Source organism: Myxocyprinus asiaticus, chromosome 40 (assembly GCF_019703515.2).
Source record: "Myxocyprinus asiaticus isolate MX2 ecotype Aquarium Trade chromosome 40, UBuf_Myxa_2, whole genome shotgun sequence".
In the NCBI taxonomy this organism is placed as follows: domain Eukaryota; kingdom Metazoa; phylum Chordata; class Actinopteri; order Cypriniformes; family Catostomidae; genus Myxocyprinus; species Myxocyprinus asiaticus.
In genome coordinates this window covers 24,006,637-24,027,733 of record NC_059383.1, presented here as the reverse complement: position 1 = coordinate 24,027,733, position 21,097 = coordinate 24,006,637, and the positions used below count along the sequence as shown (strand labels likewise).

At 37.5% G+C, this 21,097-nt stretch overlaps 1 protein-coding gene across 2 annotated transcripts; it reads left to right on the top strand.

Annotated features, from left to right (window-relative positions):
* The first annotated feature begins 91 nt into the window (after nt 1-91).
* Nucleotides 92-20,861, top strand: serpinf1 (serpin peptidase inhibitor, clade F (alpha-2 antiplasmin, pigment epithelium derived factor), member 1). 2 transcript variants are annotated; one of them, XM_051680775.1, is made up of 8 exons: nt 92-179; nt 15,006-15,069; nt 15,155-15,344; nt 15,504-15,659; nt 15,763-15,966; nt 16,783-16,922; nt 19,089-19,299; nt 19,761-20,861. In XM_051680775.1, the coding sequence occupies exons 1-8, from the start codon at nt 145-147 to the stop codon at nt 20,024-20,026; spliced, it is 1,266 nt and encodes a 421-aa protein (XP_051536735.1). In that variant the 5' UTR covers nt 92-144; the 3' UTR covers nt 20,027-20,861. The 2 variants fall into 2 exon arrangements, with proteins under 2 accessions (XP_051536735.1, XP_051536736.1); XM_051680776.1 differs by lacking the exon at nt 92-179 and adding an exon at nt 6,907-6,962.
* Nucleotides 20,862-21,097: the final 236 nt, after the last annotated feature.

Here is a 21,097-nt window from a genome sequence, read left to right as displayed (position 1 = left end):
AATTCGCCATAAAGATTTTCTCCTCAGAAGTTACAGACCTCCTTCTGTCGTCAGAAAAGGGTGGGATTCTTCACTAAAACATTGCTAATGCATCTGCTCACGCACAGTTGGTGGAGACAGCTGTGAGCTGAGAATCTGCACAAGATGACGGTGAAAGTAAAAAAACAACTACAAACCAGGTCAGTCCCGTAAAAAACATAACTCAGTATACCTGTGTTTTCTATATCTAAAATTATCATTTTTTTTTTAACATAAATGGTTTTTACCTGTGTAGTTTCTTCTCTTCTTTTTCTCTTTTTAATAGTGCTCTAAAGATGTTAATAAATCTTGTTTTACAAATTGTATGTATGGTTACCTGCATTAGGGGTTAAAAGATGCAACTCTGACTAGCAAAGAATTTGAATCAGAAATGTATGCAATGAAAATGGTCTTGATCTCTGTGGCAGAACAGTGAGGGAGCCAGTTAGATGAATGTGAAAGGAAAAAAAAAGTGTTATGTGAATTTTTTTCCATTGATGGACATGAACTCAGGAATGCGAGCTTAATGAAAACCAGATGTGCTGAAGAAACATGGAAAAGTTATTGAGAGAGTGCCTGTTTTGGGCCTTTTTGGAAATTGTTATAGGAAACTCTCCAATCCTTGAGTCTGAGCCTGCAGTTTACTGTGCCAAGAGTTATGTAAAGGCTGGGCATTACATCTCATGTTTAGTTATTTATATATGTGTCATATATAACATACGTGTGCGTGTATGTGTATATTTTCGGTTGACCTCTCTCATCAACAAGGCATTTCCATCTACAGAACTGTCGCTCAATGGATGTTTTTTGTTTTTGGCACCATTCTAGAGACTGTTATGCGTGAAAATCTCAGGAGATCAGCAGTTACAGAAATACTCAAACCAGCCACTCTGGCGCCAACAATCATGCCATGGTCCAAATAACAGATCACAATTTTTACCCATTCTGATGGTTGATGTGAACATTAACTGAAGCTCCAGACCCGTATCTGCATGGTTTTATGCACTGCTTTGCTGCCACATGATTGGCTGAATAGATAATCGCATGGATGATGGGCTGGTTTGAGTATATCTGTAACTGCTGATCTCCTGGGATTTTCACGATCAGCCAAAACATTAAAACCACCTGCCTAATATTGTGTAGATCAAAACAGCACCAACCCACATCTCAAAATAGCATTCTGAGATGATATTCTTCTCACCAAGTCAAGTCAAATCATTTTTATTTGTATAGTGCTTTTCAAAACTCACATCGTTTCAAAGCAGCTTTACAGAAAATCATGCATTAACAGAAAATGAAACTGTAATATCTATAAAGTCTTAGGTCATCATTGTGTAGTTTGATAAATATGATTATAAATTTTGTATAAAAATAAATAATTTAATAATAATTGTATTTAGAACCCCAGTGAGCAAGCCGAAGGCGACTGAGGCAAGGAACACAAAACTCCATAAGATGTTAGTTAATGGAGAAAAATAACCTTGGGAGAAACTAGGCTCACTGTGGGGGCCAGTTCCCCTCTGGCTAACAGCATAAATATAATGCCAGTATTACTTATTTATGTGCAGTGTAAGTCATGGTTTAAAATTAGTAAACTAAGTAAGTGTTAAGGGCCATTTTTCAAACAAAGATTTTTTATGAACTGTAAGATTAATGACTAATGTCTTTGAAGTCCATCCTGGATTAACTGCAGAAGTTTACATATAGATGCATTGTCCTTTGTTAGTTGGCTGATTAAGGCTTTTGTTGGCAATTAATTGATAGTCTATGTATTCCATTTCAGGAGTGTAGTCCATCATTAGACCAAGGTGATGTAGGCAGAGATGAGTAAGGTGCATCGCAGTTCAACTAGCCGGTCATTTTGGTGAGGTCTATCCTAAGTCCAAGGTTCAGGCAGTGGAATATGAAGTATCCCATGTCTTATGGTTGGAGTTGGCATCAGTTCATCCTCTGAAGTCAATCGTAATAGACTGAAGTGATGTCTGGCTGGCACCAGCTACTTTTAGTTGTCATCACTCAGACACATGTACAGTTGAAATCAGAAGTTTACATACACCTTAGCCAAATACATTTAAACTCAGTTTTTCACAATTCCTGATATTTAATCGAAGAAAACATTCCCCACCTTAGGTCAGTTAGGATCACTACTTTATTTTAAGAATGTAAAATGTCAGAATAATAGTAGAGAGAATGATTTATTTCAGCTTTTATTTCTTTCATCACATTCCCAGTGGGTCAAATGTTTACATCCACTTTGTTAGTATTTGGTTGCATTGCCTTTAAATTGTTTAACTTGGGTCAAACGCTTTGGGTAGCCTTCCACAAGCTTCTCACAATAAGTTGCTGGAATTTTGGCCCATTGCTTCAGACAGAACTTGTGTAACTGAGACAGGTTTGCAGGCCTCCTTGCTCACACATGCTTTTTCATCTCTGCCCACAAATTTTCTATCAGATTGAGGTCAGGGCTTTGTGATGGCCACTCCAATACCTTGACTTTGATGTCCTTAAGCCATTTTGCCACAACTTTGGAGGTATGCTTGGGGTCATTATCCATGTGGAAGACCCGTTTGCGACCGAGCTTTAACTTCCTGGCTGATGTCTTGAGATGTTGCTTCAATATATCCTCATAATGTTCCTTCCTCATGATGCCATCTATTTTGCGAAGTGCACCATCCCTCCTGCAGCAAAGCACCCCCACAATACGATGCTGCCACCCCCATGCTTCATGGTTGGGATGGTGTTCCTTGGCTTGCAAGCCTCGCCTTTTTTCCTCCAAACATAATGATGGTCATTATGGCCAAACAATTCAATTTTAGTTTCATTAGACCAGAGGACATTTCTCCAAAAAGTAAGATCTTTGTCCCCATGTGCACTTGCAAACTGTAGTCAGGCCTTTTTATGGTGGTTTTGGAGTAGTGTCATCATCCTTGCTGAATAACCTTTCAGGATATGTTGATATAGGACACATTTTACTGTGGATATAGATACTTGTCTACCTGTTTCCTCCAGCATCTTCACAATGTCTTTTGCTGTTGTACTGGGATAGATTTGCACTTTTTGCACCAAAGGAGACAGAATGCATCTCCTTCCTGAGTGGTATGATGGCTGCATGGTCCCATGGTGTTTATACTTGCATACTATTGTTTGTACAGATGAACGTGGTACCTTCAGGCATTTGGAAATTGCTCCCAATGATGAACCAGACTTGTGGAGGTCCACAATTTTTTTCTGAGGTCTTGGCTGATTTCTTTTGATTTTCCCATGATATCAAGCAAAGAGGCAATGAGTTTGAAGATAGGCCTTAAAATACATCCAGAGGTACACCTCCAAATTAGTACCTAACTAAAGCAGCCAAATTGTGAGTTGATGGATAAATTATTTGTATGTCTGGCTAAATAGAGCAGTCTTTAGTCTAGACCTAAACTCAGTGAGTGTGTCTGTGTCCCGAACAGTGTTAGGGAGACTATTCCATAGTTTAGGAGCCAAATAGGAAAAGGATCTACCTCCTTATGTGTATTTTGATATTCTAGGAACTATTAACAGGCCAGAATTTTGCGATCATAATGAACGTCATGGAATCAGGGGTGCCATCACATGCCACAAAGTAGTATTGCCAAATTCTTGCCCTTTTTTTTATTTTTTTTTTCTGCAAGCAACATAAAATCATGTATTAATATAATTTAGATAACTGAATGGTTCAAGATTTTTCTTTCCTTTTTGAGGGGATCATAAAAGTGACATTTTTTCCCCTGTCTGCTGTGTTTTGTTTTAAGGTGTTTTTAGGTTTAATGATTCTAATCATCAATTGACTTACTTGTTTTGAAAATTTACTTCGTCTAACTTACTAAACTATTTACTAACCTGTTCAAACTCTCACTGCTGGGTGATGAGGTACCTACCAGCTGTCTCCTTTTGCTGCTCTTGTCTGTTTACAAAAACACCAAATACCCATATATATAGTTACTATCATGGACCTAACATGTTCACTCACTAGGTTTAATGATTCAAATCATCACAACTTATTGTTTTGAACATTTGCTTCATCTAACTTACTAAACTATTTACTAACCTGTTCAAACTCTCACTGCTGGGTGATGAGATACCAGCTGTCTACACTTGTTGCTTCTGTCTTTTTGCAAAAACACCACTTACTCAATTGGACCTGACATATTACTGCACTCATTAAGTTTGATGTTTGTAATTGTCACTTTTAGGGGTGGGCGATATAAGCAAATATTGTAATGTGAAATTCTTAACGCTTTTGGTTAACCATATATCATGATATGCAAATGTTTAATGGAAAGTAATTAAACTTCTGAACGAATCAGCCCCTTTTTGATATAAAACAATGTCCAGAGTAATGGTAGAAGTTCCATATCCACTATGTCCAATAAAAGGACTTAATAATTAGTTAGCAAGCTTTTTGTTTCAATATTTACAAAACAAATTAAAATATTGCTGAATAAAATACTATCAATGTCTGCTTTCATTTTTACATTTTAGTCAGTTTTAATTTTAAGCATCATTAGGTGTCTTCACTCTCCCTGTGCTGTGCGCCGAAAAAAGTGCATATTTAAATGAAAAATAATGCACAACCAATAAACGATGACTACAAATGAACATTCCCTACAAAACGACTGCATTTTGTGTCACCATGATAGCAAGGATACACGAAAAGTTCTTGAAGTTGACACATTTCTATGTAATCGGTATATCACCTACCTCAAGTCACTTAAAATTGTTTCTCGACATGTTCTTTTAGCCTCCCACATCCCATGACAAACCTTTTGAAGAAATAAACTATGCTCTTTTGAGCTGCATGTGCGTGCTTCATGATAGCTTTGGAAATGGCTCACAAAAACCTAGCTAGCATGATCTACTCCTGCATAGAAAAAAGCTCAAAAGTTAATCAGCAGCCAAAATTTGCCAAGCTAGCAAGCAATTTAAACATACAAGCAATTTACATAACGCTAAATACAGTTGTGCTCAAAAGTTTGCATACCCTTGGAGAATTGGTAATATATGTACCATGTAAAGAAAACATGAGTGAGCAGGCAAAACACATTTCTTTTATTTCTTATGGGATTCATATTCAACTGTAGGTTATAACAGAATGGCACAATCATAAAACAAAACATGGCAACAAAGAAAAAAAGTCTGCATACCCTTAGTTCTTAATACTGTGAATTGCCCCCTTTAGCATCAATGACAGTGTGCAGTCTTTTGTAATAGTTGTCTATGAGGCCCCAAATTCTTGCAGGTGGTATAGCTGCCCATTCGTCTTGGCAAAATGCCTCCAGGTCATGCAAAGTCTTTGGTCGTCTTGCATGAACCGCACGTTAAAGATCTCCCCAGAGTGGCTCGATGATATTAAGGTCAGTAGACTGTGATGGCCACTCAAGAACCTTCACCTTTTTCTGCTGTAACCACTGGAGGGTCAACTTGGCCTTGTGTTTAGGGTCATTGTCATGCTGGAAAGTCCAAGAGCGTCCCATGCACAGCTTTCATGCAGAAGAATGCAAATTGTCTGCCAGTATTTTCTGATAACATGCTGCATTCATCTTGACATCAATTTTCACAAGATTCCCCATGCCTTTAGAGCTCACACACCCCCAAAACATCAGTGAGCCACCACCATGCTTCACAGTGGGGATGGTATTCTTTTCACTATAGGCCTTGTTGACCCTTTTCCAAACATAGCGCATATGGTTGTGACCATAAAGCTCCATTTTGGTCTCATCACTCCAAATTACAGTGTGCCAGAATCTGTGAGGCGTGTGAAGGTGTTGTCGGGCATATTGTAACCAGGCTTTTTTGTGGCATTGCCGCAGTAAAGGCTTCTTTCTGGCAACTCGACCATGCAGCTAATTTTTGTTCAAGTATCGTCGTATTGTGCTCCTTGAAACAACCACACCATCTTTTTCCAGAGCAGCCTGTATTTCTCCTGAGGTTACCTGTGGGTCTTTCTTTGTATCCCGAACAATTCTTCAGGCAGTTGTGGCTGAAATCTTTCTTGGTCTACCTGACCTTGGCTTGGTATCAAGAGATCCCTGAATTTTCCACTTCTTAATAAGTGATTGAACAGTACTGACTGGCATTTTCAAGGCTTTTGATATCTTTTTATATCCTTTTCCATCTTTATAAAGTTCCATTACCTTGTTACGCAGGTCTTTTGATGGTTCTTTTCTGCTCCCCATGGCTCAGTATCTAGCCTGCTCAGTGCATCCACGTGAGAGCTAACAAACTCATTGACTATTTATACACAGACACTAATTGCAATTTAAAAAGCCACAGGTGTGGGAAATTAACCTTTAATTGCAATTTAAACCTGTGTGTGTCACTTTGTGTGTCTGTAACAAGGCCAAACATTCAAGGGTTTGTAAACTTTTGATCAGGGCCATTTGGGTGATTTCTGTTATAATTATGATTTAAAAAGGAGCCAAACAACTATGTGATAATAAATGGCTTCATATGATCACTATGCTTAAATAAAAGACAGGTTTTGTTTGCATGATCAGTCATATTTTCAAAATCAGTGCCAAAATTTCACAATTTCTGCCAGGGTATGCAAACTTTTGAGCACAACTGTATGACAATCCACATTTTGTTAAATTACTACTGACACATTTTTGCTGGTTATCAAGTTGTGAGTATGTTGGCTACTTCACTCAGCCATGCTATACACATGTACGGTTAAATGTTAGTCTTTTACAATAATACAACATTAAAAATTAAATGTAAAAGTCTAAATCTATAATACGCTATAAACAAATAATCAGTATGTATTACAGATAGCTATTTTATCCTCTCACATTCGTTGCTTATGCTTCTCATCTTCTCAGGGTGGGAAATACGGCCGCTCTGAGGCAGTACATTCAGTTAAGCAGAGCGGGGCAACCAACTGATTTTGACCAATCACAACGATTCCAATCACAAAGCGAAAGGTAAAGTCAGGACTGGATCACATATGTGGATTCTATTTTGAACTACCAGAGCTAAAAATGCAGGTTAATGAAGCTGAAATAATGGAGAAAACTAGTATTGCCGGGCAATACTTGAACTAAAAGCCATGACAATACTGGCAATACTGGCAGCGGCGGCAGTGGATGGAATATAGCATGGTAGAATGTATTCGAAATTTAACAAATTTAACGAAACCAACAATTAAAGCCCTATCCACAGTAACTAAGATCTGATAGAAAATTTGCAAATTCACCAAAGAAATCAGAATACGACACGGGTGATCTATATATAGTGTAGCAAGGGCAAAAGATGACAGAGGTTTTTTATTTGTATCTGATGGTGTCATATTAAGCATTATTAGTCAAAAGACTTAAACTTATACCCTGTCCTCTGAGTAACAACAAAAACTTCACTGTAAATTGTAGCAACACCTCCTCCTTGACCCTTCAGATGAGGCTCATGTTTATAACAATAACATGGGGGAGCAGATTCATTTAAACTAATATATTCATCCGGTTTAAGCCAGTTTTCAGTCAAACAGAGCACATCCAAACTATGATCTGTAATAATTTAATTTATAATTAGTGCTTTGTTTGTAAGAGATCTAATGTTTAGTAGCCCTACCTTTATATGATGTTTATCTTAATTTTTTTTTTTTTTTTTTTTTAATTATTATTTTCAAGTTTTACCTTAATCAAATTTTTTCTAAATAATTTAGTGAGAGTTTTGTGTTTGGTAGTTAGGGGAACATACACAGTCTCTATATGATATCTAGGTGATACAATCTCTATGTGTTGTAGTTTCAGTATTGGGGAGTAGCTAACTACATGTAGTGACGCTACTAACTTAACTACATTTTTCAGTAGCTTGACTGTAGCTCAGCTCCTTTTAAAACAGAGTAGCTTTTCCAGTAGCGAACTACTTTTTCCAGCAAGTAGCGGTGTAGCGTGACCAAGCGCTACATCATGTTGGTCAGATTATAACTAATAGCCTTCCTTATTGCGTAGAAGCCAAACTTTTACCGGCAAAACGTCCGACAAACTGGCAGCATATTTCTGTCTGCTGATCAGAATCAGGCAGCATCGTCATCTTTTTTTGTAATGGCAGATCACAAAGAAAAATAGTGAATTACCGCCATCTACTGAGAGCTTACAGTGCATCCGGAAAGTATTCACAGTGCTTCACTTTTTCCACATTTTGTTATGTTACAGCCTTATTCCAAAATGGATTAAATTCATTATTTTCCTCAAAATTCTACAAACAATACCCCATAATGACAACGTGAAAGAAGTTTGTTTGAAATCTTTGCAAATTTATTAAAAATAAAAAACAAAAAAAATCACATGTACATAAGTATTCACAGCCTTTGCCATGACACTCAAAATTGAGCTCAGGTGCATCCTGTTTTCACTGATCATCCTTGAGATGTTTCTACAACTTGATTGGAGTCCACCTGTGGTAAATTCAGTTGATTGGACATGATTTGGAAAGGCACACACCTGTCTATATAAGGTCCCACAGTTAACAGTGCATGTCAGAGCACAAACCAAGCCATGAAGTCCAAGGAATTGTCTGTAGACCTCCGAGACAGGATTGTATTGAGGCACAGATCTGAGGAAGGGTACAGAAAAATTTCTGCAGCTTTGAAGGTCCCAATGAGCACAGTGGCCTCCATCATCCGTAAATGGAAGAAGTTTGGAACCACTAGGACTCTTCCTAGAGCTGGCCGCCTGGCCAAACTGAGCAATCGGGGGAGAAGGGCCTTAGTCAGGGAGGTGACCAAGAACCCGATGGCCACTCTGACAGAGCTCCAGCATTTCTCTGTGGAGAGAGGAGAACCTTCCAGAAGAACAACCATCTCTGCAGCACTCCACCAATCAGGCCTGTATGGTAGAATGGCCAGACGGAAGCCATTCCTCAGTAAAAGGCACAAGACAGCCTGCCTGGAGTTTGCCAAAAGGCACCTGAAGGACTCTCAGACCATGAGAAACAAAGATTGAACTCTTTGGCCTGAATGGCAAGCATCATGTCTGGAGGAAACCAGGCACCGCTCATCACCTGGCCAATACCATCCCTACAGTGAAGCATGGTGGTGGCAGCATCATGCTGTGGGGATGTTTTTCAGTGGCAGGAACTGGGAGACTAATCAGGATTGAGGGAAAGATGAATGCAGCAATGTACAGAGACATCCTTGATGAAAACCTGCTCCAGAGCGCTCTGGACCTCAGACTGGGGTGAAGGTTCATCTTCCAACAGGACAACGACCCTAAGCACACAGCCAAGATAACAAAGGAGTGGCTCCGGGACAACTCTGTGAATGTCCTTGAGTGGCCCAGCCAGAGCCCAGACTTGAACCCGATTGAACATCTCTGGAGAGATCTGAAAATGGCTGTGCATTGATGCTCCCCATCCAACCTGATGGAGCTTGAGAGGTCCTGCAAAGAAGAATGGGTGAAACTGCCCAAAAATAGGTGTGCCAAGCTTGTAGCATCATACTCAAAAAGACTTGTGGCTGTAATTGGTGCCAAAGGTGCTTCAACAAAGTATTGAGCAAAGGCTGTGAATACTTATGTATATGTGTTTTTTTTTTTCTTTTTTTTTTTTCCATTTTTAATTTAATAAATTTGCAAAGATTTCAAACAAACTTCTTTCACGTTGTCATTATGGGGTATTGTTTGTAGAATTTTGAGGAAAATAATGAATTTAATCCATTTTGGAATAAGGCTGTAACATAACAAAATGTGGAAAAAGTGAAGCACTGTGAATACTTTCCGGATGCACTGTATTACAGCTCACTTGGATAAGAAGAGATTGTCTGATGGTTATGTAAAGCGAGCAACCACAGTTTGTTTACCTTTACAAGACTACAGGGGCGGATAAATCTGAAAATGATAAAAGAACACCATTTTATTCTTCTATGAAACAAAGAATGTTTCAGACACTTTGTTCTTAATACTGTAGATCACACAACAGCATATTTACCTTTACTATTTTAAATAAAATAATTCAAGTTATTATTGCCTTTGGAGGGATTTTCTTTCTGTTCTAAATTTATTTAGCTTCTCATCATCTGTGTGTTATTGGGAGCAGCAAGTGAATTATTATATTATTTATAAATCTACAGTATATATTATTATAATAATTACTATAATGTAGAACTATTTGATTTCTCAATTTCTTAGCATTTAATTTATTATTTTCATGTAAAATAAATAAAATGATTGGCAAAAGAAATCATTTATGGCATGCATTGTTATGCAACAATCTAGGATGACCATCCGTCCACTTTTTTTGGACCTGAACAAAGCGAGCAAATATTTGTAGAGCAACCTCTGTATGTGACCTGTAAAGCTGGCACTTGCATGTCAAAAAAGTCAGAAAATACAGTGAGCATGAACCCAGGTGAGGGGAGAAACAAGCCCTGAATCTTTATTCACTTATTATCCACACTAAATATTATGTGACAAGAGCAAAAAATGCCAGCCCAACGAGAGTTTGTCATAAAAATGTGATCTTTAGGGAAGTAGGCTTTACCTGGCCACAGCAGGACAGAAAAGTGTGAAGTATAGTATAAAAATTTTTTTTTAATGGCATCTGATCTTTTTTGTTTTTATTTTATACTGTTGTATTTTATTTTATGGCCATTATTAACTGTATTAATGTTACTATTCATTAAGTTATTAAATTGTTACAATGAGGGAGGTCACAGGAGCAGGATCTAAACGCAGCTTAAAGGTATTTAATAAAATAAAGTACAGATTAACAGGGTAAACACAGGAACAAAAGAAACATACATGATGGGAAAAACAGGAACAGAGAAAACATGAACGATGGGAACGGGTCAAGAACAGGAGGTCAAAACACATAACAGCTGACAAAGGTAAAACAGACATCAGGGCAATATATACACAAGGATAAAGAGGTAAATAAAACACAGGTGAGAAACAATGGGGAACAGCTGGAAGTGATCAGAGCAGGGGATTATGGGAAATGTAGTCCAGGGGGAACAGATGACAGAGGCAAAACACAAGGCAGACAACAGTGAATCGTAACATAAATTCATTTAATATATTTAATTAAACACATTAAATGTATTTAATACATTAATTAATAAATGTCATTAGTGTACATTTTGTTATTAATATTATTGGTTTGATAGTAACAAATTTTTTTTTGCCTCTTTAAGTACAGTTACAATCAAAATTATTCAACCCCACTGACCAGCAATACATTCTGGTGATGTGAACTAAAACCTCAGTAAACAGTCAAAGTAAGTTTTTAATACACATTTGAGTGATTTTGAGAACAAAGAATTCAGTTTACCCAAATTTTAAAATAAAAAATAACTAATTCTCTCCACAAATGTCATGTCAAAAATATTCAGCTCCCAAAGTCAATCATTTGTGGAGCATCCTTATCCTTAATAACAGCAAATAAATGTTTCAGGTAAGTGTTCTCAGGCTTCGGACACCTCTTTATTAGAATATTTACACATTTCTCATGAGCAAAAGCTTCCAATTCATTGACATTCTTTGATTTCTGTGCTGCCACTGCTTCCTTGAAATCCCAACAAAGGTTTGCAATGGGATTTTAATGATGGACTGAAAGGGCCATTTAAGGACATTCCACAACCTATCCCTGAACCACATTTTGGACAACTTGGATGTATCCTTGGTGTTATTGTCTTGCTGGAAATTCCAGTGATCACCGAGCTTCAATTTACACACTGAAGGCATCACATTTTTCATGCCAAAATGGCCTGATACCTGAAAGAATCCATGGTGTCAGTCACATAGTCAGGATAGCCGTTTCCTGCAGCTGCAAAACACCCCCATAACAGGACTGACCCACCTCCATGCTTGACTGTGGGGATGGTGTTGTTCTTGTCATCACATTGTCATCTTACTCCAGACGTACTGCTGACCCATGGGTCTAAAACTAATTTTCAGTTTAGTGTCATACATCTATGTGGCATGGGGGGGGGGGTGGTAATGTGTCGGTCTGCGGGAGAGAGAGAGAGAGCGGTAAGGCTCATCACCTGGTTCATAATTATCTCTAACACCTGTCTCTCATTTTAGTGATGGCGGAGGGAAACTTGAAAAGGTACACCAGAGCATCAGAGTAGGAGAGAGAGACCAGAAAGCACGACAGCCCTGAACCGAGAGAGTGGTTGATTAGCTAGAGTGCTTTCATTTATTTAGAATGTTTATTCTTTGTTATCGATGGTTACCGTCGATTGTGTGTAAAAGAGAGAATAAAAGGATTGACCATGAACCTGCTCCGTTGTCTCATGACTCCTCCATTGCCTGAACTTAGAGATCTGTTACAGTCTATTAAACCTTCCAGGACTCCACAGGTCTTTCCTACTTCTTTCCTATTACTTGAATTTTCAAGTCAACATTTCCCTTTCTTCCACACCCCAAGAAGGTTGCTGTTGTACCATATTTAAAAAATGTATGAATGGTGCTGCCAACTTTGTCTGTTGGAAATTGAAGTGCCTTGGAAATGTACTTTTAGCCATGACCTTTCTTGTGTAATGAAATAATCTCCTCTATTAGCTTTTGAGACAGCTTATTTTTAATTGCATTTTTTGCATAGAAATACATTTTTGCTTATAACGCTAAACTTAAATTTGAAAACTTAAATAAGTGCCATTGCAGATTGATGACTTAATTTTGTTTTAAAACAATTACTTGTGTAGCCTTACATATTTAAGAAATGGCTACATGCAATAGGGGTTGAATAATTATGACATGACTGTATTTTTAAAAAATCCTGCTATTTACAAATATTAGGTTATATATTCACACTATGACTTTGAATGTGTCACTCAACTAATATAGATGTAAAGTTTAAAAATTCTGGGTCATCAGAAAAGCTTACCTTTGTAAATCCTTACTGTCTTGGGGGGGTTGAATAATTTCGATTGCAACTGTAGCTTCAATGTAGCTAGCTACTTTTTGATAGTAACTTGAAGTGTAGCCAACTTATTTTTCAAAAGAGTAGTTTGAGCTTAGCTTAACTATTTAAAATTATGAGTAGCTTGTTGCTTGTCAAACTACAGTTTCAAAGTAGCTTCCCCAACACTGTGTAGTTTATGTGACCTGTGTGATGTCTCAAGGCAGCTAGCAGATGTTCAGATTAGCCAGTTTGTCTGCTTCCTGACCTGGGCCCCAGTTAGTCAAATATTATCACTATTAAGCCTATGAGCCAAATTACTAGAGAGGAGAGTGGCACCTTCCCTGGAGAGATGGAGTCTGTCTCTCTTTAGCAGGTCAGGTCTACCCAAAAAACTCTTCCAATTATCTATAAATCCTATGCTATTCTCCAGGCACCACTCAGACATCTAGCCATTCAGTGACACTAATCTACTATAAACTCACCACAATTGTACAGAGCGGTTATCTGAGTTACTGTAGACTTTGTCAGCTGTTGGTGCCAAATGGGCTGGTGTGAGTATTTCTGTAACTTCTGATCTCCTGGGATTTTCACACACAACAGTCTCTGGAATTTACTCTGAATGGTGCCAAAAACAAAAAACAAAAAACATCCAGTGCGCGGCAGTTCTGCAGATGTTAACGTCTTGTTGATGAGAGAGGTCTATCAGAGAATGGCCAGACTGGTTCAAACTGACAAAGTCTATGGTAATTCAGATAACTGCTCCTTACAATTGTGGTGAGAAGAATAGCATCTCATATATACATATATATATATATATGTATGTATATATATATGTATGTATGTATGTATATATATATATATATATATATATATATATATATATATATATATATATATGTATTAAGAAAGGATGCCCTAGGAGGAAAGGAATGGAGAAACTTTAACTTGTAGTAACTCAAAATTGAGGTTCAGATGGATCTTTTTGTGCATTTATTTTCATTCATCCTGTTTATAACATATGACCAGTTTCATCAAATACCTAAGTTTAATTTGATTTTGTTTTTCATATTGCTACACAGGTGGAAACCAGAGTGCATCTATTTATCAAATATTTTGCAAAGTGTAAAGTTTTAATTGTAGTCTGGGTCTCATCTTGGTTCAGCTTTTGTTTATTTATGCATATAACATCTTGCTCATTGTACTACTTGCACTGGTGACCATTACATTGTTTTGTATTTACTTTCAGATTATGAAAAGCACTCTTGATTGGCCTGTCAACTAGTGTAGTTTTAGATAGAGATATATATCGGTTTTTGATGAATAATCAGTGCTTATTGTTGCATTTTGAGACCATCAAAAATGTGACTACATATGTGGAAACAAGCCCGTCATGCCCCATACATCGTGTCTCCAGCTTAATATCTTCATACCTCATTAAACGTCATCTGGTGAAATATGTGTGAAATCCTTCATCTGGTGAATATATAGGCTATAAAAAAATAATAATTTAGTAAATACTTACATATAGTGCATTATAACGGAGCCAAGTCTCTATCATTTTAATATAAGATTTCAGATTTCAAATCTTAATTTTTGCCTAGTCATTATTGGGGTTTTGGTTGCACAATAAACTGCATTTGGGATTTAATTCATTTTGGACTCTTGTAGCCTCCATGTCTGTACTAGTTATAGTAAGGAAATATATATATTTTTAACATTCTTTAAATCGATTAAAAAAACAACAACTATCGGCCCGTTAATCGGTTGTCTGATTTTTCCAACTGCCATAGTTATCGGTATCTGAAAAATCCACTATCGGTCTAACCTCTAGTTTTAGATTGCATTTTAGATAGTAGTGGATTTGATTTTTCTTACTAATTATTGCCAAAATTATTGCCATTGATGATTTGAGGGTGAGCTTAGAGACTGAAATCAAGGTGGGCCTGAAACTTTTCTGACATGTTTTACAATAGCGTGCCAAACCGGTCTGTCAGTTCTTGTACAGTATGTCACAAAACTGTAATGCAAACAATGTGTCTTCTTAACTGATTAGTAATTATGTGTGTGTTTTTGTGCCTGTCTTCAAAGGAATCTTTCTGAGTCTCTATCTTTTTATTTGTCAGGATGAAAAAGATAGCCCTGCTGTTTGGTTTATGGAGTCTTCTCTCTATCTCACATGCTCAGTTGGTAAGGTCTCCATGAGGCTTCAGATACCGGCTCATCTACACCATCTACCTCTTTTATGGGCTTTAACTTTCCACTCTCTCCATAGCCAGATACTGAAGAGGTTGAAGGTGAGGAAGAGGTGGTTGACCTTTTTACCACACCACGCACCAAGCTGGCTGCTGCAACCTCCGATTTTGGCTACAACCTGTTCCGTCAGCTGGCAGCACGTGACCCAAAGGCCAGCGTCTTCCTGTCACCCATGAGTATCTCAGCAGCTTTCACGCAGCTCTCAATGGGTGAGGCATGTCCTCCATGATATGAAGCAAGCAGCGCTTCTCTTACTAAAGGGTCAATAGTTAGCAGTCTTGTGCTTAGAAATCAGTCTGCTCATCCCACAATAATCACAAAAGAACGTACCCCAGTCTTAGATTTGGTGTTTATCATCTGTCGTATAGGAGCATCTGAACGAGCTGAGAAACAGATTTACAGAGCCCTCCGCTACCACACTCTGCAAGACAGTCAGCTCCATGACACTTTGAGAGACCTTCTCGCCTCGCTCAGGGTATCTGCCAAGGGTTTTAACTCTGCAGAACGCATCCTTTTGGCTAGGAGTAAGTGAGTGTGGTTGTGGGTTTGTCAGCGAGAGAGAAAACAATGGCTTTTAGTTCATTGAAATGAGTTGTGCATATTTTTGTCAATCCCTGTTTGTTTCAGAGCTCCGTCTTAAACTGGAATACCTCAACAATGTAGAGAAACAATATGGATTACGCCCTCAAACTCTTGCGGGTGGAGCCAGGGACCTCAAAATAGTTAATGATTGGTTTAAACAGCAGACTGGTGGAAAAGTGGACCAAGTCCTTCCTGCCCCTCTCCCTCGTAACACAGCTGTACTGCCTGTGGGGGCAGCCTTCTTCAAGGGTAGATAGGCTCTGATTCTTTATCTTGTTCTGTTTTATTTACTTTTAACTTAGTAGCATTTTCCTCCACAAGTGTTATTTTGTTCATTCTGAAATGGCAAGCACTGAGACAGTTTTTTCCATAAGATCTTTATCGTGTTCCGTTTCCTAATAATGGTGCATTCAAGTCATGTCAGAATTATCATATTTACGAGTTGGGCACACATGAACGCCACCACAAAGTCGTAATTCCAAGTGGGAAATTTTTCTTAGAGCCGAGACTTTCCGATTTGGGGCATGTCAATTTAAGACTCATAGCAGAAGCAAATTGTTATTGGTATTCATTTAATTTTACTTGAGGATTTTGACTGTGCAGTTTAGTTTGTATGCATTTTTTGTACTATTAATAAAGAATAACTATGAAACTTGAAAATAACCATGAAAATAATACTTATTTAGCTGGTTAATGCAGTGACGAGCGTTTGCAACAAAACTACATTTCCAATCATTATATGTGGCTGCACTAGTTTGATAAAATAGATTGATTAAAGCATTAATTACACACCTAATCCATGGCTTTCCTCTTCATTTTGTTGCATTGGTGCTAAAAGCTTGCTGACTTCACTAGTAGGTAAAAACAAGATAAATAAATATGAAATTGCAAATCTTGTCTGTTCTTTCCAACCAAAATCACTTGAACGCACGTCACATCGTTTTTACGATTTCCAACCTCAAGTATGAATTTCCTAGGAGGACTTGAATGCACCATAAGTCCCATGTTATTGTACTATAGTCACAAGCTGTGTTATGAGTACTTTGTCTTTGCACTTTTTTGCAGGTAAATGGATAACTAGGTTCAGCAAGGCTAACAAAATGGAGAACTTCCAGATGGATAGTGAAGCGCCAGCTCTCATACCCATGATGGAGCAAGAAAATTACCCAGTAAAGATGGGTGTTGACTCTGACCTTGGCTGCACAGTATGGCTTTCTGTATTTTGCATGTGCTAATATGATACAGGACATACAGTATTATGTTATAATATACTATAAGGTTATAAAGTATGTTTCAATAGTATGTTTGTATTTCAGCTCATTTTTATACCATGTAGTTCATAAAGAGATATTCAACCAAAAATGAAAATTCTGTTATGGTATTCTCACTTTCATGTTGTTCAATCCACCAGTGATTTATCCCCTATGTGGAACACAATGGATGTCCTTTAGTAGAATGTTTAGGCTGCTATTTTCCATTCAACAAAGAGTAGATGGTGACAAGTGGCTGTCAAGTTCCAATATATAACTTATGTAAAGTACATACAGAAATTACCAGAAAATGCAAAATAACTTTTTTGTTTGCATACAGCTAGAAGATTAGTACACTCAATTCCATAGAAGAAGAAACTGCACACAAACTTCTTTGGTTCTCATACAGTGCATTCATAAAGAATTCAGGCCCCTTCATTTTTTCACATTTTGTTATGTTGCAGCCTTATGCTAAAATGCTTTTTAAAATTACTATTATTTTTTTTTTCACATCAATCTACACTACAGATTTTTGATTTATTTTGCAAATTTAAAAAAAAGAAAAAACTGAAATATCACACTGACATAAGTATTCAGACCCTTAACAAAAAGTTTAAGCACCTTTGGCAGCGATTACAGCCTCAAGTCTTTTTGGTATGATGTGACAAGCTTTGCACACCTGGATTTGGGGATTTTCTGCCTTTCATCTCTGCAGATCCTCTCAAGCTCTGTCAGGTTAGATGGGAACTATTGGTGGACAGGTCATTTTCAGGTCTCTCCAGAGATGTTCATTTGGGTTGAAGTCCGAGCTCTGGCTGGGCCACTCAAGGACATTCACAGAGTTGTCCATAAGCCACTCTTGCATTGTCTTGGCTGTGTGCTTAGGGTCATTGTCGTGTTGGAAGGTGAACCTTTGGCCCAGTCTGATGTCCTGAATGCTCTGGACCAGGTTTTCATTAAGCCATAAAGCCCAGATTGGTGGAATGTTGCAGTGATGGTTGTCCTTCTGCAAGTTTCTCCCATCTCCACACATGATCTCTGGAGCTCAACTAGAGTAACCACTGGGTTCTTGGTCACCTTTCTTACCAAGGCCCCCGACTGCTCAGTTTGGCTGGGCAGCCAGTTGTAGGAAGAGTCCTGTTTGTTCCAAACTTCTTACATTTCAGACTTATGGAGGCCACTGTGCTCGTGGGAACCTTCAGTGCAGCCAAATTGTTTTTGTAGCCTTTCCTAGATCTGTGCCTCGACACAATCTTGTCTCTGAGCTCTGCAGGCACTTCCTTTGACCTAATGTCTTGGTTTTTGCACTGATATGCATTTTCAGCCTTTTTTCTTTTGCACTGATATGCATTTTCAGACCTTATATAGACAGGTGTGTGCCTTTCCAAATCATGTGCAATCAATTGAATTTTCCACAGGTGGACTCCAATCAAAGTGTAGAAACATCTCAAAGATGATCCAGAGAAATGGGATGCACCTAAGCTAAATTTCAAGTGTCGTAGCAAAGGGTCTGAATACTTATGTCAATGTTATATTTCTTTTTTTTTTTTTTTTTTTTTTTTGGGTAATTTTGCAAAGTTATCAAAAATCTGTTTTTTGCTTTGTCATTATAGTGTATGGAATGTAGATTGATGTGAAAAAAAATAATTTAAAACATTTTAGCATAAGGCTGCAATATAATAAAATGTAAAAAAAAAAAAAAAAAATTAATGGGTCTGAATACTTTATGAATGTATCATGAAAGTGCCAGGTTTGAATGTGCAGAAGTGTGAAGATGATTTTAGAGCTAGCAAGAAAAGCAAGCTTTTTGGTGAATAACCACATAAATTTAGGTCTGTTCTTTGCAAAAAGAAATTTTATTACATTGGAATACTTGGAATATACAGTATAAGTTGTATGGATTGCTTTTATAGTATTTTTTGATCACTATCTACTTTTGTTGTATGGGCAAGAGCAGCCTGGATATTTTGCTTTGTAACTCTTTTTGTATTACATGGAAAAATGTGGTTTGAGCAACATGGTGAGTGGTATATACAGTAAGTTTTATGTAAGTAGTAGTACAATGTGTCCATTTAGTGACCGTCTTTGTTTTTTGTTTTACTTTCCATCTATTCATTACAGGTAGCCCAGGTTCCAATGGAGGATGGGGTCAGCATGTTTTTCTTCTTGCCAGATGAGGTGACTCACAATCTGACTCTAATAGAGGAGGCTCTATCGGCTGAATTTGTTCAAGACCTCTCCAATACCCTTCACACAGTGCAGGCGCTGCTCACCCTGCCTGTTATTAAACTCAGCTACAGTACAGATCTGCTGCCCTCTCTCTCTGACCTGGGTGAGAGACAACCAACATTCCAGCACTCTTTATTGGGCAATACAGTGAGGCTAGTTTGTCATTTAGATAATGCAGGACATTTTATAAATGGTTCACAGTTTTCTTACTGTTACACTATTATTCATTGTAACACAGTGTAACCCAGGGATTTTTGACTGACGTCTATGAACCACCATGGGGCCAGAAGGGGGCACTAGTGTTCATTCCTAACAAGAAATACTACAAAACTCATGAGATTAATCAGATTGTCTTTTTAATATCACAAATATTGTTTTAATCACCATATAAATGGGTCTTACTCTTATACAAGAAAATATAGAGTATAGCTGCCTTTCTATTTTAGGAAGGGGATCCCCTGTAAGGGGATGATAATTTGTGGGGGTCCTTGGCATTAAAAAGTTTGAAAATTTGCTTATATTATTTGCCTCTTTCTTGCTCATTTATTCTTTTTTTTTCTTCAGGTCTCTCTGAATGGTTGGCAGAGACAGACCTTATCAAAATTACCAGTCAACCTGTTAAGTTAAATGCTGTCCATCATAAAGTTGTCATGGAGACAGCTCCAGAGGGTACACAGTATGCCAGCACCACCCCAACTGCCAAAGGTCAGTCACTGGATCTAGCTTACCGTGTGGACCGGCCCTTCATCTTTCTAGTCAGAGATGAGCCATCAGGGGCACTTCTCTTCATTGGAAAAGTGCTGAGGCCCCGTGACCTGGAAAGGGTATGAGACAGACACAGACACAGATATACATGCATACACACAAATACCATCAGTATGAGCTAACTTTAGCCCAAATATTTAAACAATAAGTTATGACTGAAATCGGGTCTTTTAGACTTTGATCTGTACTGTGATAGTTGGATTTGGCTAAACTATGCTTCGATTCAGAGAAGAATGATTGTGAAGATTGCAGTAACTACAAAATCAACTAGAAAAAGTAACTTTAAAGCCATTTTACTTAGTTTCAGTGTTGCCTTTGTAGGGCAGAATGTCTCACATTAAGACTTTACATATTTCAACTTACATGACCATTTGAGGCAAGATTTCACCACAGTTTATCTTCCCATGAACATTTTCTGCATGCTTATGCAATACAAACTCACTCACAAGCAAGCATTGGTATGTGCACACATTCAGTTAAGCTGTACATTAATTATGAATACGGGCCACTTATGCTTTTCAGTATGTACATTTCATTGATAAACTCACTGGATTTTAACGATGCAATCTGCATTAGTTATGCCGCATATTAAGATGACGCTCATAAATCAGACTTTTCACATGTTGGCAAAAAATTCCATAGCTATCAGCAGCTGCTAAAATGCCTATGAAATACATGTTGTATTGGCCATCATATTTTGTATCACATTTTTATTTTTGAGTTTTCAGTACGTTTATCATATGGATTTAATTTACATCCCTAAGAAATGTTCAAATTAAATTCTATTCAGTAGTTGACATTCCATAGAATGTAGAACATTCAGAACATGTATATTATGTTGAATAAAAAAAATAAAAAAAACGTAATTAAAAAATGAAATAAAGAACAACTTGAGAATCTTCCTGACCCTCGGCTTTAGTTTTTTTTGTCAAGTGCTTGTATACCAGTGAAATGTATGAATGTTTTCTTTTTGTTTGTTATAGGTAAATACTGTATAACAAAAATAACCCAACTGCAGTAATGATCTTATTAGTATTACAGTGTTCTTCTAATTATAATATTCTTATTTAGCTTTTTTCAGGTCTCAAAGCCTTCTTCTTATATCTTATTTACATGTACATTTCTACATTTTACCA